At 53.7% G+C, this 13,489-nt stretch overlaps 4 protein-coding genes across 4 annotated transcripts; 1 reads left to right on the top strand and 3 right to left on the bottom strand.

The window, feature by feature from the left end:
* Positions 1–132: 132 nt before the first annotated feature.
* MAA_08260 (RING-15 protein) lies at positions 133–2,109 on the bottom strand (the record flags this gene model as incomplete). Its single annotated transcript, XM_007826258.1, has 1 exon — positions 133–2,109. One exon carries the CDS (start codon positions 2,107–2,109, stop codon positions 133–135), a length of 1,977 nt encoding a protein of 658 aa, XP_007824449.1.
* Positions 2,110–2,807: 698 nt separating this feature from the next.
* Positions 2,808–3,658, bottom strand: MAA_08259 (Chloroperoxidase; the record flags this gene model as incomplete). Its single annotated transcript, XM_007826257.1, has 2 exons — positions 2,808–3,462; positions 3,525–3,658. The coding sequence occupies 2 exons, from the start codon at positions 3,656–3,658 to the stop codon at positions 2,808–2,810; spliced, it is 789 nt and encodes a 262-aa protein (XP_007824448.1).
* A 905-nt stretch (positions 3,659–4,563) lies between these two features.
* MAA_08258 (carbohydrate-binding module family 48 protein) lies at positions 4,564–8,183 on the bottom strand (the record flags this gene model as incomplete). Its single annotated transcript, XM_007826256.2, has 3 exons — positions 4,564–6,333; positions 7,814–7,964; positions 8,161–8,183. The coding sequence occupies 3 exons, from the start codon at positions 8,181–8,183 to the stop codon at positions 4,564–4,566; spliced, it is 1,944 nt and encodes a 647-aa protein (XP_007824447.2).
* Positions 8,184–11,237: 3,054 nt separating this feature from the next.
* MAA_08257 (oryzin precursor) lies at positions 11,238–12,552 on the top strand (the record flags this gene model as incomplete). The annotated part of the gene is made up of 3 exons (XM_007826255.1): positions 11,238–11,525; positions 11,585–11,770; positions 11,827–12,552. 3 exons carry the CDS (start codon positions 11,238–11,240, stop codon positions 12,550–12,552), a joined length of 1,200 nt encoding a protein of 399 aa, XP_007824446.1.
* Between the last annotated feature and the right edge of the window lie 937 nt (positions 12,553–13,489).

The following is a 13,489-nucleotide window of genomic DNA, read 5'->3' on the forward strand; positions in this document are numbered from 1 at the left end:
ATACAATATAATACAAATTATAACACAAATTACATTTGTATTTACTATATTAGGCAATGCTCTGCCCATGCGCCAGAAAACTCCACATGCAAGCAACTATTCGACCACGTGTAAAACAATACCTTCTACGTCTTATTGACCTCTTCGACCGCCTGTACTCATAAGTGTGATTTTCTGCTTCTTCTTCTTCTTCTTGCCGCCTCCGCCTCCGCCTCCGCCTTCGCCAATAGGAGCTGCGGTACTTGCATCGCCAGCCTTGACGCCTTCCATAGCCTCAATTGCCTCAATCTGCATTGCGAGCTCAGCCGTGCCTAAAAAGTCCTCATCTTTGAGCCACCCATCATCCACAGCAGGCATGGTAGGCTGCAAATCGGGAGACACTGGCACCACCCGCGTACCCCAGACAGTCCGTTGTGTTGATGGGCTGGTCGACATGGAAGCCAGGGTCTCAAATCCTGGTCGTGGATCTGGTGGTGTTGTGCCAGATTGGCTGGTCAGTGGCTGGAAGTCAGACATATCCAAAGCGGGAGAATTATCTTCTTCTACAGGTTCCAGTGCTGTGTGCCTGCGAGCAGAGGCTCCGAGCGCGCCACGGAGAGCCGCCGCTTCGAGACGTTCAGACTGCAGCCTCTCGCGCTCTTCTTGAGCAGCCTTCTCCCGATTCCTCTTCCTTCTCTTCTCAATATCACCGGAAAATGACTGCAAGATCTCGGCGGACACAATGTCTGTCCAGTCACACTCCAAGAAGCTTATGATGCAGCCCTGCGGGAGATGTGCCAGATACTTTGTCCGCTTTCGGAGTACCTCGTCCACCACATGCCCTGTAGAGATGTGCTCAACGCGGGGGAGTAATGTTGACGGGAAAGCAGCAAACGACCCATACTTCGCTTTCAAGATCCTAATATCGAGCGGTGACAAATACAAATGCGGCGGAGCGCTGTAGAAATAGAAATCAGCATGTGAAGATGGCTTCGCTGATGACGAGCTTGAACCTGAATGTGAGCCGCTGCTGTTTAATGCTTTCAAAGCATCCGTCCTTTCTTTTGCTGCTTGGACAGCTTTGATGGCCTTCTGAGTCCACTCTGAGTCCGCTCCAAACAGCGTCTCGTCTTCCTTTTCCTGTTTCATTAAAGCCTTTGTCTCCTCTTCATATTGGGTGGCCATGTACTCTGCAGTACCCTTCATGATTCTTGAATAGTCCAAGACATTTGCCGCAAAGTGCCACGGCACATCATCTCCCGAGTTGAGAAGATCAGCACCACCCTCTCGTGGCAGAGCCAAGGTAGAGCTTGCTTTTCTTGCCATGAGTCGTAGGACGACATCATCTCCCACTCGAGGCAATGGACATTCCTGTCCAGCATAGAACCGAACAGCTTTAACTTCGTGGAGATAAATTATGTCCTCGCAGATGGGGCACTTCTTCCAACGAGCCCCTTTACCCGATTTAGCATCATCGCTGTTTGAGTGCATAAATCGAATCAAGCAAGGGAGGCAAAAGATGTGCCCACACTTGGCCATACGCGGAGCAACGGGCTCCGAGAGGCAAATTGGGCAAGAAGCTGTTTGTGATTCCGAGGAGGCAATAATCTGCAAAACATCCGCCCAGTCCAAAAAGACGTCGGCATCGACCTCGTGCTTTGTGTAGGTCCCTTCCGGAGAGACCACAAAGCGGTAATTGGAATGCACATATCTGGATTTATCAGCAGCGTGGCGACCGGATCCAGGGCCCCAGCTGGGATTTCTGCGATACGACCTCGGATGGTAGCTGTGGTCTTGGAAGTGTCGGGGAGTCGTGTAGTTTAGGAGATGGGTGATTGATGTCTGGCCTCTCCTGCTCGATGGGTTCCGGACAGCTCGGATCTCGGCCATGGCGTCATACTCATCAGGGTTGCCGTGAAGTCTTTGGTCTGCACTGGGTCTGCGTTGATTCTTGTGTTGCTTCCGAGAGGCCTGCCCCTTTCTGGGCATAGGCTGTGCAGAAGAAGAGCCCGGTTGGCTTGGACGGCGAGTCGATTCGAAGCTTGAAGTTGTCGGACCAGCTTGTGGCTGGGAGGGATAATTCGCGGCCGTAGAAGGGGTCTTGCCCGCGACAGCGTTCAAAAGACTCATGGCCGGCCTGTGCAAGGCAGGCAAATTTCTTCCAAGAACAAATGCGGGAGGTCGAAGATGAGCCAGGATACTCGCAAGAGTGGATGAAATTGAGGGTTCAATCCTTGATTCCGAGGGCAATGGTCAACATGCCCATCCCGACGCGACTTCGCGTCTCGACGGTGCAGCTCTCTTCGCTGGGAAAGCCGCGATCCACGCTGATCTGCGGCCGCGGGTGGTATCGACCTGCTCTCTAGCCGCCACTTATAAAATAATAAGCAGATAAAAAGGACTTGTAGGTTGGATACGATGGGAGCAGAGTGATGACTCTCTCGGAGGGGTCCAACCTGGACGGACCCCGGCAGTGGTGGTGGAGCAGTCAAGCCAGTAGAGTCAGTGGGGCGAGCCGTGACGAAGCTGATACTGCTGGCCGGGAGATCTGGGAAGAGCAGCAAGTGGTTAGTCAGTCATTGCTATACACGTGACTATTCATATGACTTTAGATTCCACGACGCCTCGTGCTGCTGTTGTTTATAGGGTAAGCTGCCTCTTACTACGAAGCCGTGATGGCGTGCATTTAGACCGTCCCTTTACGGTGGTCGACTGAAAGATCTTGACAATAAACATATCAATTTCCCGCCATCTCCTCTGTACCATTATGAGACTAGACCACGATAGCTCAGATGTGTGGTCATACCAAGCTCCTGCAGTAATATAACCTACAACTCATCTCGTGAACCCCAAAACAACGACAAAAACGACTTCCAAAGCCGGCCCTTGCCGCTCTGCGCCCTCTTCTCATCAAAGATGGCCTTCATAATCGGCACCAAATCCAGCGAGCCCAGCTTTCGCTCTGAGCGCTTCCACCCCAACTCATCTGGCAACCTCTCCTCCGTCAGCCACACCCTCACACGCTCCTTTGGCGCCGTCCAAATCTTGGCCGAGGGAAAACTAAACGCAGACGGCACTTCGCCCTCCTTCATCACTAAAAGCACCAGACTAGACTCCATGTAAGCCAACAGATGGTCCCAGCTCGACAGTCTCTCAGGCTCCGATAACGCTTCCACACGGAGGCGACTCTTGGCTATGGACGCTGCGTCCACGTAGTCAGTCGGACTGTCTTCCAGCAGGGCGTTCACCCGTGCAACATCGACATCGATATTCCTCTCCGTGGGCGTCATGTCGTCGCGAGTCAAGGAGCCCCTGTGCTGCAGGATCCCCGGCGTGTTGAGGTCCTCGAGGTCAAAGAAGTCCTTGCCCCAGCTCTTGACGAACACGCGCGCGGGCAGGGTGCCGTACGAGGGGGCGGCGTTGAGAGCTTCAACGACGGCATCGCCAAAGTGTTTAACCGAGAGGTTTCTGCCGTTGTGTGGTCTGTATCGGTCAGCCTTCGTTAGACGCAGCTCTGACGGACGGGCTGCGCGGTTGAGACGTACAGGTATCCGTGATTTGCGAGAGTGTTCAGCATGGGGCAGGGGCTGCGAGAATCACCCGGGCCTGCGGCTTTCCATGGTCGCACTGCGCCGGCCGCTGATGCAGCCAGAAAAATGGCAGTAAATGTGTGCAGCATCGTGAGACGCAGCCTGTGTTGGCAAATCGACAAATGTTGAGTTGGGCCTTCTCTTATTAGCAGCAGCGAAGCCACGAAGTTTGCAGTCCGCTTTAGCTCCTGGTTTGACCAAAGCAAAATGTATCAACAAGCCGATGATGGCCAAAAATGACAGCGTCGCCTCGTGGTCCGTTCACGTGTGCGCCCGTCATCAAACGTGCTAAATAACGTTGTCCCGAGAAAAACGCATTGGCGAGAACAGCTCCCGTGACTTATGCTTATGCGGGCTTACTTTCCCGTGCTGCAATTGGTGGCTTCAGTTGGCGCTCGCAACGCATCGATACTACGAGGAGTTTGACCAGGTTGTAATTGGATGATTTCGTGTATTGAGTTTTACTAACTGCTACTGAATTTGGCCATGGCTGAACGTGTGGCATCAGGCAGCATAGAATTGTCGGGTGATAGTAGCATGGTGGAATAAACTTGGAGAAAAGCTAGTCACATTACCAGCCGGTTGTTTAGGCAAAGATACATTATGTACGATTTGATTTATTGATATTGTCTCGACGTATCCCCAGCCCCAGTCATGATCTCGCATGTTGAGTCAGTCTCATGAAACTTCCAACAAGCTGATTGTACATGGATTCCAATTGCAATTGCAATGCTGAAATAAACACATGAAATGAGCGGCATCGAAAATGATCGTGAATTAGGTATACGACGCTGCACCCTTAGGCGTCGGGCGTCAGGTCAAGTCCCTGACCACTTTTCTCTTATTCGCAGAAATCTGAGGGGGAATCATTGACAACTGGTACAAAGCATCCTCAACAAGCAAAAAACCACACTACATATATCACCGTAACAAAAAACCCTTCCCAACCCTCATTATCTTGCTGTATTTCCCCAACCCGCACGGAAAACTATTTTTATTTCAACTTGGCCTTGAGCTTGCTGAACATGACACTCAAGCGGCTCTTCTTCTTGTCATGGGCAGCACCGCCTTCAGCGGCAGGCTTGCTCTCAGTGCCGTTGCCATTGGTCGCGGGCGTTGCTGATGTCGCGGCAGGAGGCTCAGAAGCCTTGGTTTCGGCGCCCGTAGCTCCATTCGCAGCAGCGACAGTAGTTGGGGCCTGAGTGCTTGCTGCTGCAGGCGTGGCGACTGTAGGCTTTGTCTCGGGGGCTTTTGTTTCAGCGGGCTTGACGGCGTCATCAAGAGCAGGTGCCTTCTTCACTTCATCAACAGCAGGTGCCTTCCTCACTTCCTTAAGCAGCTCGCTCTCGACCTCCCTCTTCTCCTCGACCGCAGAGGTGCTTGCAGCAGCCTCAGGGCTCTTACCAGCCTCAGCAATAGACTCCTTGACCTCCTTGGGAACTTCAGGTGAAATCTTCTCCAGAGGACTGTCCTTCTTGTCACTAGCAAGAGCGGCCTGAGCTGACTCGGGTAGCTTGTCTTTTACAGTGGCAGGAAGGTTCTTGTTGATTGTATCGACAGTCGCCTTCTTGGCGTCGTTCACAGCAGGAGTAGCATCTTCAGAAAACTTGTTAACTGCCGCAACAGCAGCCGCAACAGCAGCGCCACCAGTAGCTGTGGCAGCACCAAGGATAGCGCCAGAGTTCTCCTTCTTCTCAGTTCCAATGCCAGAAGTGCCGACAGAGGTAGCAGGAGCCTCGGGAACCTTTGTCTTGATTTCTTCCTCGACCTTGGCCTTTTCTCTGACTTCCTCAGCTACACCAGATGCTTCGGGTGCGACGCCGGCTTTCTCCTGGCTCTCCTTAACAACCTCGGGGACCTTGGGCTCCAGGGGAACCTGACCGGCGAGGGCGACAGTCGTGGCACCGGGGCCAACCGAGTTAATGGTAGCGTTGGTGACGTCAGGCTCCAGGGGAACCTGACCGGCGAGGGCGACAGTCGTGGCACCGGGGCCAACCGAGTTAATGGTAGCGTTGGTGACGTCAGGCTCCAGGGGAACCTGACCGGCGAGGGCGACAGTCGTGGCACCGGGGCCAACCGAGTTAATGGTAGCGTTGGTGACGTCGGCTTGATCGCCCATAGGGAGGCTGGATTCGGGGATCATAGTGCCAGACTTGGGAGGGACCTCGGTGGTGCTGAAAGGAGGGCCGCCGGGAAGGGCGTCGCTCCGCTCGTAGGACTCCTTGTCTAGCTTGACATGCTCATTGATATTCTGAGCGGCAATTGCCTCTGGGATCTTCTCACCGGGGGCAAGCTTAATAGGGTTGCTAGTGCCAGGAACTGTAGCTGGTAGAGGATTGATGCTGACAGTCTTATCCTCCAGGTCGGCAGCCTCATTGGAGGGCGTCACAGGGAAGCCTCCGGGGACGTCAGATGGGGTCGCAGTAGCTTCTGCTGCGGCAGGAGCAGCCTCGGCGACGTTGGTCTCGGGCTTGGGCTCAGAGGCGGGGGCGCTGGCTACGGCAGTAGCAGCAGCAGCAGCAGCAGCAGGCTGCTTACTGGCGGCGGCGGCCTTCTTCTTGTTGTTGTTCTTCTTGGCCATTTCGGCAACGGTGGTGGATTCGGGGGTGACGGTGTTGATAAAGGGAGCTGCAGCGAGTGCAGGCACCTGCGCAGATTCAGAGTTGGAGAGGTCGTCCGGGGTCAGAAAGTTATTGACGTTGCCCTCGTGGTCGGCTTCGTGCGGGTAGGACTCGTTGATGGTCCAATTGTTATCGACGACGAACTAAATAGTGAAGAAAGGAGGGAGCGGATAGAGTTAGCCAAAGACTTTGACCTGCAGATGATAGTTTGCGCGCCAATTGATCAAGAACAGATGACAGGTCTGGAAGTAAAATGTGTGAATGACAGGTGGACACAGCGCACGGGGCGGGCGTGACGTGAGATATATGCAGGCGGGGAGGCTGGCGCAAGTCAGAAGTGCGCAAGTGCGCAAGTGAACCAAGGGGCTGAGCTCGTACTGGCTGGCGTGTGCGTCCGGTGGGTCCGGTGTCGTGTGCGGAGGGCTTTTGCACCTTGTTGCGACCTTGGAGCAGGGCTCAATAGCTTTTTGGGCCACGCTGGTCGCTTTGGACAGGGTTGGACATCAGTGGCCTGTGGACAGCTGGCCGGAGCGATTCAATCCAGCATGCAAGTGTTCGGCAAGTCGTCAGACTAGATGAGTCAGGGGCTGACAGTGTGGTAGCCAGCCTTACCCCGTGCTGTGCCGTGATTTTTTCAGTCGCCTCGCTCAGTTTGTTTGCTCAGTTGCAATTGCGCAATCTTCGACTTTGCAAACAATGCGTGCCCCGTTGCCTGTTGGTCGCAACTGACCCGGCCCTGCCGCCTTGTCACTAGCCAATACGGCCGGTCAGCCGGCGCAACCCCATCGACGGAACCAGCCAAACGACGACAGAGTCTCGAGATGACTCGGCGACGATTTGAGACGCTACCGGTCGTGGTACTCCGTATTACCACGTTGGATGCCAATCAGCACGAGTGCTTACATGTAGCCTTCCCACCCAGTCGACATGGTCTTGGATCGGTACGGAGTAAGGCAACATCGTTTTGGCTGTCTTGGGCCGTGTGGCCGCATCCAGGGCTCGATTATCCGTTTCTTGTAGTATTGTCCTCGATGGGTGCGGTCGCACGGCCAACGCATCGCCTCACTCTTAGGTCGTCTCTTTTCGAAGCCTGCATCTGACAGAACCTCAAGGAAATTGAATGCGCCCAATAGTAGTGCCATAGATGTGCAGCAGTCTATGACCAGGGTCATAATTTCGCCCGAGAGCTGAAAGCACTTCGCGCCTTCGTTCCCAATCTTGACCCGTTCGGTCAACCCCTGCAGTCTGGAGTGAAAATGGGGCGCCAGCCATTGTCGCAGTGTTGCGCTCCGTACTAATAATAGGATTGTTTGTTCCCTTTTTCCTTTTTCAAGAAAAAGGAAAAGGAAGCAATTTCAATGAACAATGGTGTGTTTCCCAAATTTGCTGCTCTCCATGTGCAACAGGGGGTGGGTGGCGAAGGCCGCAGATGTTGTCGCATTTGCAATTGGCCATCGAAATTCTCCGTAGGTTCGGCAGGGTTGGTGGTTCCTCTTGTAAATCGTCTGTTTGTCGCCCAATGCTTCCGGTCCAGCCCTGATGGGACGAGGCTTGACCGCATTTCGGAATGACAAGGGAAGGAGAAGCAAAAGCAAGACGACAAACGAGGTCGCATCAACTCACCTTGTAGTATATCTTGCTCGAAGCATCTTTCTCCGCGAAAGTGACCGTCTTATGGAAGCTGGTCCCTTGCTTTTCGAGCTTCACCGATTTGGTCCATCCATCAAACGAACCGGTAACGAGGACGTCGGATACATCGCCAGTGGGATTTTCCCTGTATTGCGCGAGATTGTCTAGTTAGCCGCGTGATCATGTCGAATGACAAAATACTACAAGTTGTTGGAACAACGAATAGCTGGTGACTCATGGTCTTGCAGCCACCAGTCCAGCGTGGGCGGCGAAGCAATCGAGGCAGGCGCGTCCAACAAAGGCGGGGGAGGAAGGAGCTTCGCAGTCGTGATCGCACTTACCACTTGAAGGTATAGCTGCCCATGACGATTAAATTCAAGAGGAAGAACAAGGATTTCTTTCAACAAATGATGAATTTACGACCAACGCCGAGCACACAACGAGCAGAAAAAGCAGTCGGACAATTTATTTCGCCTTTTGTTGGGAGGGTGTCACCTTTTAGCCAAGGTGTGTGCTATCTACGGCCGAACCAGTGGCAACCGAGGTGGCTGGAGTCAAGCGGTCTGCAAGCTATGCTCAACTATGTCTTTGTTGCGTGATTCCCTCATGATCCTTGACCATACATCCCCGGTTCTAATAAGACACAGAGCACTAACGCATGTACATATTGATCGCTAAGCAAAATGAAATGAGGAAATGGATGCGGCAGTTGGTTGGAAATTCTTGCACCGATGGCCACCTTCAACATGATGCGACGTGCATTTGCAGCTCTCACAAGACACACAGGAGAGATTCGAGAGCATTGGCAAGGAGGGGCTGACGGGGGCCGATGAGGTCATCACAGGGACATGCAGGAAGCTCAGGCAGCTCTGATCCAGCCCAAAAGGAAACTGAAGGTTGGGTTGGACAGCTCTTTCTTGCCACCCGCGGCGCTACCTACCACCGAAAGATGCCCGCAAGCCACAAAGATGATAGGATAGGAGGCTGACGGGAGCTCAAGGCGCTGAAAATCCTGTGTTTGATAAGGCCGTGGACATTCACATTGGTCCGCCTGGCGTCGAAAGGTCCACAAGCCCGGGGGTTCCATCGAAAAACGGTCAACCGGATGGGGCGATGACGATACAAGAAAAAAAAAAGAGTCCATCTGGATTCTGTTGGATACGCCGTGATCATGGTGTGTCTACACACGGCCTTCAGGTGAAGGAAACCTCCCCTCCCCACGCCGGAACTCTGTCTCTTCTCATAAGTCACGGTGGACGCAGGGCTCAGCTCTGCAGAGCTTGCTTGAGCTTCTGAGACAGCTACCGCAGGCTGTCAAGTACCTAGGCACCTCGCAGGAAGTGGATTGCCCTGGTGGAGGCGAGATGTTCCAAGTTTTCCACATGCTTCAGCGAGCGTTGGAACGAGGCGTGTCTTGTCGGACTTGAGTTCCGCCGCGAGCGCTAGGCCTAGCACGGTTGCTGCCGTAAGCCCACAGCATCTGCTTTCGGCATTTATGGAGGCTTTTATTACTTGTGCTGGGCATTGAGGATCGAGGGGCAATATCTGCTTTATGTAAGCGTACGACTCAGGATGCACATCAGTTGGCGTCTTTCGACTTACCCTGATGACCAGCCCAAGCGTCATCTAGACTACACACATACATGGCTGTGGACCCTAAGCAGAAGATGGCAACGTCCTCGTTTTTGTGCTGCTTCTTATGAAATGAAACATGAGCTTAAGGCTGAAGATGAGGAGCTTGATCTCTGTCACTGTCTGAAGTCGAATGTAGGTCTGGTAACCTCGTGTTTTCTCCAGCTATGTCATGCACTCGATAAGAGACAGTAGATTTGAAACTAACGGAACGGGCATGCTTCAAGCTAAATGCGTTGTCGTCTTAGGCTAAGATTTTGCCGTTCTTGGCCTTTGCAGACTTCGTTCTATCGAACCACTTCTGTTGAATCTTGTTACTATTCTCATACGATCAAGTTCGCCCAGCATTTAACATGACAAACCACACAAATCGAATCTCCCACGACCATGTTCCGCGAGTCATCGATTCATCAACCGGCCCCGTAAAAGCTGAAACGTCGCAGACCAAGACCAGGAGTGGGCTGCGTTTATTAGAAACGCCAAACTACAAACAGGTGGGGGTCATTAATCAACGGCATATTCCTTTGCTTACCCTGACTTGTCTGTTACTTGTCAGAAACTTCCGATTCAGCGACCTGCCGCATTCAAAGTCAGCTGTCCAACCTTGGCAGTGAACAATGTGGACAAAATTCATTTCCGCAGATGGAAGAGGCATGCTGGCGTGTCCCAAGGGAGAGTGTGTTATGAAAGCAATGGCTTGACTTAGCAGGTGTAGCCTGGGCTGACGTATGGCGTTGCGATTTATCCAAAGGCTAGGGCTTTTCAGGCTGCAAGATGGACGGTATGCATATCTGACAGTTATGGAAGTTGCTCAACTAATTATTTACGTACAGTACACAAGACAAGAAGGGATGTGCTTCATCGCCTTGGGGGGTTCTGTCCCATGATACAACCTATTGATGCTTAAGTCTTTGGCGACGATTGTATGCAGCCTGCCCAGTTTGACTGTTTCTAAGAGCGCCGGGCAAGGAGCGCCGCTTGGCTGGGCGTGCGTCAATAGCAACATCCCAAGAGCAGCTTCCTCGTTTGGAAAGTGCAATCGTCAGGACTACTACGTAAAAACAACGACCCAGCTTTTGGTTTGTATGGTGAGGCTCATGCCACATAACCGCATCTCCTTAGTCGCCTGCCGTAGTTGGCTACTCTAAAGACATGGATTGCACAATTACCGTGGCTATGGGTTCGTTGTCGTCGGCACAGAGCGGCAGATCGTCGTGCCCGTGTCGTTCTTCACCTTGGCGGTCTCGCCCCGATGGGCCGGATATTGCTCACCTTCTTGTCAGGGTGAAGGCATCCGTCAAGGTTACATATACTAAAGAAAGAATCCCATTCACCGATTAGGCAGTAGCGACCGCACGATGGCACTGGCCGGGCCTAGGAATTATCGGTTGGTGAAGTGACTTTGATAGGGTTGGTCATGATACAAGTCTCGCAGTTTATGGCCTTATAGCCGGTATCACGTACTCCACGGCGCTCGGTTTACTAACGGGATATTCTCTAGTCGGGAACTTTTTCTTGTTTTGATCATGGGGGTAAGCATCCTCAACGTTGAAGAGGGAGCCTACGTTGCACACCTTCCTAACTCTGCTTGGATGGCCCATTGAGGTTTATATGATGTATTGACGGTTGTAGATGTGAGCGTAGACAATGGCGAGTATATAAAGGACTCGAGTTTCTCATCATGATGGATTTGTAGGATCAAGCCAGCCCATCTTCATCCCGCCCATCCTAGTTCGTTCTCTTTGTCCAGCACGATCTGCCGAGCAGCTCAGTATATCACCTCACAATGCATCCTACACTGTCACTCCTTTTTTCCATTCTGCCCCTGACGTTGGCCAGCCCAACTCGCAAGCGGTCCGAGCCGGCACCGCTGATTATTCCTCGTGGCGAGGCCTTCACCCTCGTTCCCGATGAGTACATTGTCAAGCTCAAGAAGGGCTGCGCCAAGGCTGCGCTGGACGATGCCATGAAGATCATGCCCGGGGACGCTGACCAGGTGTTTGACTCCATCTTCAAGGGCTTCACTGGCAGGCTGGACTCCTCTTCGCTCGATGCCCTGCGTGATAACCCCGATGTAGGACGGCCGAGGACTCGGAGTTGCATCAAGACTAGGTGCTGACTTCCACAATACAGGTCGACTACGTTGAGCAGAACGCCTACTACGAAGCATACGGCGTGACTACCCAGCAACAGGCCCCCTGGGGTCTTGCTCGACTCTCCCACAGACGCCCCGGCGCAAGCGACTACATCTACGACGAGAGCGCCGGCGAGGGAACATGCGCCTACGTCGTCGACAGCGGTCTCTACGCCGCACATCCCGTAAGCACCCCCGTCACCACCCCCCAGGGAACCCGTCTAACAGCGCCGGCTGGCAGGAGTTTGAGGGCCGCGCCCATTTCCTCGGGACCTTTGTCGGCGACCAAAACGACAACTGCCTCCACGGCACGCACGTGGCGGGCACCATCGGCGGGCGGCAGGTCGGCGTGGCCAAGAAGACCACCATCTACGGCATCAAGGTGCTCGACATGAACCGGGAGCAAAAGTGCGGCGCCGACACGTCCGTCATCATCGCGGGCATCGAGCACGTCGCCCGGGACGCCGCGGAGCGCCACTGCCCCAACGGCGTCGTCGTCAACCTCAGCCTGGGAGGGGGCTGGTCGCAGGCCATGAACGAGGCCGCCGCGGCCCTGGTCCGCCGGGGCTTCTTCGTGGCCGTCGCCGCGGGCAACGGCGACCAGAACCACAACCCCATGGACGCGGCCTCCGTCTCCCCGGCCTCGGAGCCCTCCGTCTGCACCGTCGGCTCCGTCGACAGCCGCGACCGGCCCGCCCGCGACTCCAACTACGGCGACGTCGTCGACGTCCAGGCCCCCGGCGTCGAGGTCGTGTCCGCCCGCGCCGGCGGCGGCTACATCACCATGTCGGGCACCTCCATGGCCGCCCCCCACGTTGCCGGCCTGGGTGCGTACTTGCTGGGCCTGCGCAAGGCCTCGGCTTCCAACCTGTGCAGCTACCTCCAGGAGAGTGCTTTGCAAAACTCCATTTCGGGCTTGCACTGGGGCACCAGGAACTTGCTTGTCCAGAACGGCGTTGGTGCTTAAAGGGGCAGGCAGCGATGTAGACGAACTTTTTTTTTTTTAAAAAAAAAAAAGGGGGTGAAATTAGGCTGGACAGGGATGCTGGCATATCTCTTACCGTGTTGTTGCCAAATTCTGGCTGTCTTTTTTTCAATTCTGGCCTTTGATAGACGGGCAGCTTGCAATTTTCTTTGTAACTAACTGATTGTGTTTTGTACATTTGAAATAGAGTCGTACTCACAGCGAAACTTATACTTGAAAGTACACTTTTCCAGGCAAAAGCTAGATCGGTTCTCCACATGACACCCTCTTGAACTACTATCCAATCTGCAATGCGTAGCTTAACGAGACTCCCGGGCTCATAAGAACCACAACTTACTATAAAAACTATTAAAGGCCTTGTATCGTTTCTTTCGATTCGTATCTCAGTCCGCTCGGGCTGCAACCAACAAAGCACAGCTAATCGTCCACCAGGGGCATCAACAGCCTCGTCACAACAGCTCATCCCTGCACAAAGATCAATTCCAACCAGACAGGCATTACAAGGAAAGAGAAGAAAATCCCCGACTGCCCATCTCGCAGATTCCGAATCAAGAACCTGCCATGTCCCATCCGCCGAAATCTGTACGTGAAGCGGAATCAGGGGTCCGGCCCATCCATTCCGATTTGTTTCCAGACGCGGATTCCCCTGCGCTTGACTCTGTGGTACCCAGTTGACACACACATGCTTTGTGCCGGCGGTGCTGGCGGTTCATTTTCAAAGGGGGCAACTGGTTTGTAACGGAAGCCATTCCGCCCGAGGTCTCGCTGCTCGTTGCGGACATCAACCCGTTGGTAAAGTATCCATGGCTGGGCAAATACTGCTTCTGAACACTGGGAGGCGTGGCCGGACCGGCCCAAGCACCTGGCCATTTCTCGCTGCACTAGAATATAAAGGACATTAGCGTGTTGATGGGCAAAT

This window comes from Metarhizium robertsii (genome assembly GCF_000187425.2).
Source record: "Metarhizium robertsii ARSEF 23 chromosome Unknown MAA_Scf_4, whole genome shotgun sequence".
Lineage (NCBI taxonomy): Eukaryota > Fungi > Ascomycota > Sordariomycetes > Hypocreales > Clavicipitaceae > Metarhizium > Metarhizium robertsii.